General features: G+C 43.6%; 1 protein-coding gene across 1 annotated transcript; it reads right to left on the bottom strand.

Annotated features, from left to right (window-relative positions):
- On the bottom strand, positions 1 to 957 carry LOC118583699 (vomeronasal type-1 receptor 4-like). The gene has a single exon (XM_036187299.1). It carries the CDS (start codon positions 934 to 936, stop codon positions 1 to 3), a length of 936 nt encoding a protein of 311 aa, XP_036043192.1. The 5' UTR covers positions 937 to 957.
- Positions 958 to 7,229: the final 6,272 nt, after the last annotated feature.

Genomic DNA, 7,229 nt, shown 5'->3' with positions numbered 1-7,229 from the left:
TTAAACAGATAAATGAGAGACACATTCTCTCAATTTTTCCCACTGAGCATGCCAACACTCAGCCAGAAGTCCATCCCTGTGAATCAGCACAAGGGGGCTAAAAGTTGCATAACCAAGGATCAGAATTTCTTGGATACTTACCATCAAGGAATTGTATTGTAAAGAGAGACTTAAAAATAGAGAAAAAACACAGTCAGTCCAGTAGAAGAAAAGAAAACAGAGCATCAGAAGGAGGACACTCTGAGCAGCTCTCAGCTCAGGGGGAGTTCTGTAGAGAAGCTCAGAGTTCTGAAGGTAGAGGACATGCTGGTGGTGCTTGTGCAGAAGAAATACCATGTAGCCACTGGCCCCTCCCATGGCACCCTGAAACACAGCATCTCTCAGGACCATGAGAGGGAGAACAATCCACTTTGTTTTCTGACTTTCTAGCATAAAATAGCAATAGTTGTCTTCACTCTTAAGCTGTGACATATTCAGGTTTGTACTTGTGATGGAGTGGATTAGGTTCACACTTATTAAAGCATTGAGTATCCAAAAGAATGAAAAGAATGGAAGGATGTGCCATGCAGACTTTGGTCTGAGCCTCCTCCACCCAGATGCTCTGGGACTGATGATGATGGCCTGGACCACAGTGAGGAGACTGCTGGTGCAGATGGAGACACCACGGGCCACTCTCTCCAGGTAAACAATGATCTTACAACCTATGTCATCTAGGAAGTTTCTCAAACCAAAAGTTGCTATTGTCTTTGGCAATCCTTTTGCAAGGAGGATTATGATGTTTGTAAAAGCCAAGTGGATGAGAATAAGGTGTATGGGTTTCTTCTCAGGGCCTCTCCACCAACTGAACATATAATTCACAAAAATAGAAATGTTCCCCAGAGTGCCAACCATAGTCATTAAGGGGAAAGTTATTTGCTTAATAAACTTCAAAACCATTTCTTCCTTCTTAGATAGAAAACTTTGTGTCCAGGATGCAAAGACTCTTTCAGGAAAGCATCCGTAATGCTAGACATGGATCTGAAAAACACATTTTGCACAATAGCATTTTCTAGTGTGCAAAAGGCAGCAATGGACACATGAAATGTATGCAGATTAGGTCCTGGAAATGCCCCAAATTTCCCCACTGTGGATTCTGGGATATTGTGTGTGCTATGACAGGTGAGTTTGGGAACTGCTATTCAAAATCTGAAGTTTTAAAGGAGATTCCTATTTTTGAGCTCTACACTAGCAAAATTGACTTATTCAAGTGGTGTACGTGTGTGTACGTGTGTGTGTGTGTGTGTGTGTCTGTCTGTCTGTCTGTGTGCATGGATTATCCTTGTTAACACTCTGCATAGCTGAATTGAACTCCAAGTTTCTCCAACCAAAATTTCTTCCTCTGTTTCTCATTCTATTTCATCATAATTCCCCACCCGACTTCCAAAGCCCGAGGCTCACGCTGAATCTGTGTGCCTTCCCCACATCACCTCACAGACACTGGCAATCCCTGCTGGGTCAGCACCTGTAACATATCTCAGATTTAGTCACCTTACCCTCCACACTGTCTCCTCCTTTGTCTGATATTCCTTTCTTATCTGCATCTTGACTAAAGTAACAATTTCTAGATTTACCTTTGGCTTAGAAGTTTTATAACTTCTATTTCTACACCTTAATATTTTAAAAGTTCCTATATTGACCACTCTGTGACTTCACTCCATATAAATGTTCACTAGTTATTTTTTGAGGTAGTCCTCAATGTCAACTCAAATTGTGTAACCTATTCAGATAGGTCCTGACAGTTAAATATGAGTCATAAAAAGACATGCTGAAAAAAATCATGTGCCCACTAGGTTGCAGGTCAGGAGGGTGTCATGAAGAACCCTGTAGAGCTTTCTAGGAGAGGGGGTAGCAGACAGCTTTGACCCCAGTTTATGACTTCAGGGCATTTGTGACTCCAGTGAGTGACCTAAGGCACCTAAGGGAGCATGGATCTGCTCTACACCAGGGGATAAGGAGGAGGGGAATGGGAGAATGGGATTTGTGAAGTATTATGTGCTGCTATGAAATGAGTAAAGTTTTTGAGTTACAAGTTCTCAGTATTGGCTGCATACAGTACCGTAGGTTGGGCACACTGTGTGAGCAGGGACCCCCATCTCAGAGTTCACAGTGTGTTTGCCTCTGTGGGGGCCTTGTGAGCAGCAGTTTGTCAGTTTGCTTTGCAGATGCTTCTCCTGATTCTTCTCCAACCTGTTTATCCGGCAGGCTGCTTTGTTCTGCATGGGTCTGAGCTGATTCCAGAACCTTAGATCTCGGCAGGATGTTAGTCTTCATGTTCAAGAGCTCTGTTCTCATTTCTTAGGGACTTATGGTAAGCTTTGAGCACCTTCTAGAATGAGAGGAAACTAAATAATTCATGGGTCTGTGTGTTCTGAGCACTTGGAATGCCTCTGTTCCCTTATCCCTGTGAAATTTACAGGATTGTTTTAACTGTCTATGTCTTGATGGTATCACCTGTGACCCGCACGAACCGTGTGCACAGGTTTGGGTTTATGTTGCCTCGCGACTCTAGAAATGCCAGTTACTTCTTTTCAACTGCTTCTCTGACGGACAGGTAATTATTGCCCTATTAATGGTGTGTCCTAGAAACCACAATACCATCTCAGATATCTGCACATGATGAAATATGCTCCAGACAGTAATAACAAGCACATCAGCATTCAGTAACAATTTAGAATAAAAATGCAGTGTTTAGTCAGAGGCTGGAATCTGTAAAAATCCCTTCAATAATTCACCTCAAATCCTGATGGAAAATATTAACATTTTCTGTTTGTTTAATGCTTGATTTCCTGGGGATTCCTACTTCTCTGGTCTTCTCTCTCCTCCCACCCAAAAGTTTCAATCATATTTCAGAACAGATTCTGATCTAATAAGTGATCCACTTCTACAGGAGTGGACTGTAGGAAAAGGGAGAGGCAATTCATCTTCCACATTATACTGGGAAACACTACAGGAAATTAATTTAAAAGACAAGATGGACTTGTGCTTAGAAATATAGATGATCCCATGTCTGGAAATAAACCCCAGGAAGGTGACATAGGCTACATCCATCCATCCTGGTTTTCTAAAATCAAGGAAACAAAAGTGAAACAGATTATTTCTCTCTGCTGCTTAGTACTGGGATAAAATTTAGATGAGCTATTCAGGATGTGCTAGTTCTCAGCCTGTATCCTTGATAGCAGGAATTCTCAAGATGGTAATGATAACTGTTACACTTAGTGGTTTACATTTCTCCACATCTGACAGGCATACAAAGACTGCAGCAGATATAAGTATGTATAATGTCATGTGTTAGACTGGAGAGACTAAGGATGGGTACCAAAGGAAAACCTTCAAATTAGGAGTTATGATGTTATTGTAAGAGAAAACATGTACAAGTATTTGAAAAGTGGAATTGAACCAAAAGTGAAAAGTACCAACATTACAAACACAAGTGATACTGTTGGAGTCACAGTGCTGACAAACATGGAGGCTAAAAACAAGTTTTGTTTTTGTTTTGTCTTGTTATTTTTAAGACACAGTCTCCCTATGTAAACCGGGCTAGCCTTGAACAATAATTACCTTGTCTCAGTGCTGGCATTACAGGAGTGTATCCTGAGTGTCTCCAGAATTTGAAAGACATCTGAAAATCTTCTATATATTGATTCTTTTAAAGAAAAACAAAGGACAAAAAAAAAAAAAAAAGGAAGAAAGCTATGTAAAGACCCAGCCAGAGCTCTCTGTCATGACCCTCCCGACTGAGGATGGATAGCGATGCCTCAGCATTTCTGTTCCATCTGTATCTCCAGGATCTAGTCTCCTTTGATTTTTCTAGAGTCAGGGACCAGCCTCCTCAGGGTCAGGAGGAAAGCAGAGGTCCCGAGGATCTCAGAGCCTGTCAACTGCTCCCTGGCTTAGTCAAAGAGAGAGACTTCTGCTTTAGTGAAACTCTCCCTGCACAGCTGAGGGGTTGAAGATCTCACCTCCATGAACTCACCTGGACCTCTGTGGGGCAGACAGACAGCCTCTGGAGCAGCTCTGGGAAGGTGACACTCGCCGGGTCCTATTTGTACTCTCAGGGTTTGTGGGGCTCTTGGCTGCCATCAGTAGTGCAGACTTCAAGTTTCATGTTGTCACAGTGTGGGGGAAGGAAGGCCTCTGCAGGGCCCCAGTCCCTGAAGTACAGCTTCCCCCTCTCCACAATTACTACATTTATTTTCCTCGGAAGTTATTTCAAGTTTAATTAGGGCTTAATGATTTTGAGAGGAAGGATGTGAGGTGAGAAAATGAACAACTAACTAAGTTTCTTTGTACAGAGCTCCCCGAATCTCCAGACTGTTTTTCACCTTCCCAAAGAGACAAGCTATGATCTGGCAGGGGACTGGCTTCTGACACACAGGTGAAGTCACTTGCTTCTCTTTCTTAAATCCCTCCTTACACAGGAGTAGAATAATTGATGTTCAACACTGGGGATTCATGTGCAAGTCCCACACATGGACTAGAACCAGTTTAGAGCTTTGTTCTACCTATGCCCATTTGCTGTAATTGATTGTTTCATTTCTGCACATTAAATATGAATGTCTTTGTGACCTTATTCCAAAAGCAATATTTACTCATTATATAATGTCAATGACATTCATGAAACTTAAGTGTGCCCAAGAGAGGACCTTCCATATACATTTCATTCTAGTTCTTGCTACGCCCACAGCTGTGACACCTGTGTAGCTGTAGCAAGTATGCCGCTGCGCTGGGGCCCAGCAGCTGAAGGGTTGAGGTTGGAGCTTCCCGGAGCGTGGCCTCAAGCGGTTCCCCCACAATCAGCAATCGTCATGCAGCCTGAGGATCCCAGGAAGCCCTGGAGAACGAAATGGCCTTGACAACAGTCCTTGTTGGCACTAATCATGATCTTTCTCTGTATGTCTTATCTGTGTCTTCTCCAGTTAACAGCACAACCAGTACAGGTCAGCACCAACATGACTGACCCAGGTCACCTGTACCCGGAGCACCTCCATTTATCAGACCAGTGTATAAGGAACCTCAAAAGACTTCCTCAAATACATCTCTGGGGTCGTTCCTGTTTAGAGTAGAGCAGCGCGAGCTCTTGTCAGAAACAGCCAGAGAGCCCAAAAATGAAAGTAAAAATAAAAATGTTACGAGGGAATAAACATAGCGTGCCAGACCCTTCTAGAGAGAAAGAGTTAGAGAAAATTCCCCAACACACACTTCCCGGGGGGTATACACAGTACTTCTTAGGAGGGAGCTGGTGGACAGCCCCTAGGTGGACCCCCGAAGATGGAAGTTACCTAGAGCCGCTCCCATATACAGGAAGTTATGATAAAGTTGGGAACAGATGGGTAAATTATGAAGAACGGCTTGGAAAGCAAATGGGCATATGATAGTAAAATATAACCCAGACTGACAAGAGTTTGGCTCCCCACAGATGTGGTCACTGGCGCGAGACAGATTTCACAAAATTCTGAGATCATGCCCTCAGACAATAGCCACGGTGAACTCGCGCTGCGGAAGTGATACACAAAAATAGATATGGATGTCTCTTGTTATTGTTTCTTGCTGACTCTGAGTAATTGTAAAAAATAATGACCTGATGTAACCCCCTGCCAAGTTCCTTGATTGTAAAAGTATATAAGCATTGCCTATACAGAAGTAAAATTGCAGCAGCACATCAACACATGTGTCTGTCTGTCATTCTCCTCGCCGATTCCTGACTTCTCCTTGAGCCTTCTCCCTGGTTCTCCCGCAGTGGTGGTCTCCCTCTGGGTGGTCTGCGGCAGTTCTTAGGAGGCACTACCTATCCCAGACAAAATAGGGTGTAAATAAATATACAGGGCTAAGATTTGAGGTGATGGCAACGTTATTTTGTTCTTGAAGAGAAAGCACCATTAGGTTGATGTTGGAGATGAGTTTGAGGTCACTACTTTTCCTCTGTGTCCTGCATGATGGTGTCCCCATACATATAAGGGCTGCTGACACACTCTAGAAGCTAAAAATGCTTCCTCTGTAAATGAAATGACAGCTTTTGAGGAAGCCAGAATTTGTATCCTCTCTATTGAATGTGGAATCCAGGAACAGGGAAGCTAAGTTGTACATTACATATGTCATGGTAGATGGAAATAGAAAAATAAGGGTTTTGGGCCCAAGGGCCCCATGGAATCCCAAAACAATCCAGGCTATTGCCAAGGCTATAGGCTGCTCCTCACAAACTGACATCAAGCCTCCATTCCTTAACACTTCACCTACAATGCTCACTGAGCTTGGGGATGTCAAGTCGATGCCTGCATAGAGGCTTCACTCCGTGTTCCAGCATCTTTGTTACAGGCAGGTACTCTGCAGGCTCTCAAAAGAGAGGCATAAACACCAGCCCAGCCACAAAGCCTTTATCTGCAATGGTGCACTGCCTGCAATATATGCTAGGGCAATGGTGGCACAAAGATTGTGGCAGTAACCCACTCCACAAGATGAAACCCATACTAGACACTGCTTGGATAATCAGGAACCTGAGAAGCAACAGCCCAGGGACCAAGGGTAAAACCAAATAATACTGGTCTAAAAGCGCTGCGGGGGGGGCGAGGTAAAAGTGGGGGTGGAGTGGGGGACATATTGATAAAATGACTCTTAAATATTATGATATAGTCGTGGATCAGTGTCTTGTTGAGCTATCAGCAGAGAAGCTTCCTCCTACACCGGATGGGTCAAACACAGAGACCCACAGTCAGACATTACCCAGAGTGAGAGAATTTGGAACACACAGCCCCAAATGGGATGTCTCCATCAAATCCCTCCTCTCAGAGATCAGCGAACCCCACAGAGGAGGGTGTGTAAAGAGCATTAGAGCCAGAAGAGATGAAAGACACCAAGAAAATAAGGCCCTCTAGATCAACATGAGCAAAGCTCCTAAGAACTCAGAGAGACTTGAGCAGCATGCACAGGGCCTATGTGGGTCTGCACCAGATCCTCCGTGTGCATGAGTGGGCCTCTGATCCTGTGCCTTCTGTTAGGCTCTTTTCCTTCTGTTGGTTTGTCTTTTCTAACTTCGATGTGATTGGTCCTGTTTTATCTTATTATATATTTTCTAAAAATGAATGAATGAATGGAAACCTGGCCACTGAGGTAAAGGTTAGGGACCGAACTGTCACTTATACTTGCTGGGAGAGGGAAAATCAGTTTCCTCTAATAGAGTGACACTTGATATATCA

This window comes from Onychomys torridus, chromosome 5, assembly GCF_903995425.1.
Source record: "Onychomys torridus chromosome 5, mOncTor1.1, whole genome shotgun sequence".
NCBI lineage: Eukaryota > Metazoa > Chordata > Mammalia > Rodentia > Cricetidae > Onychomys > Onychomys torridus.
The sequence above is the reverse complement of the archived record's forward strand: the minus strand, read 5'-3'. Positions and strand labels throughout refer to the sequence as shown.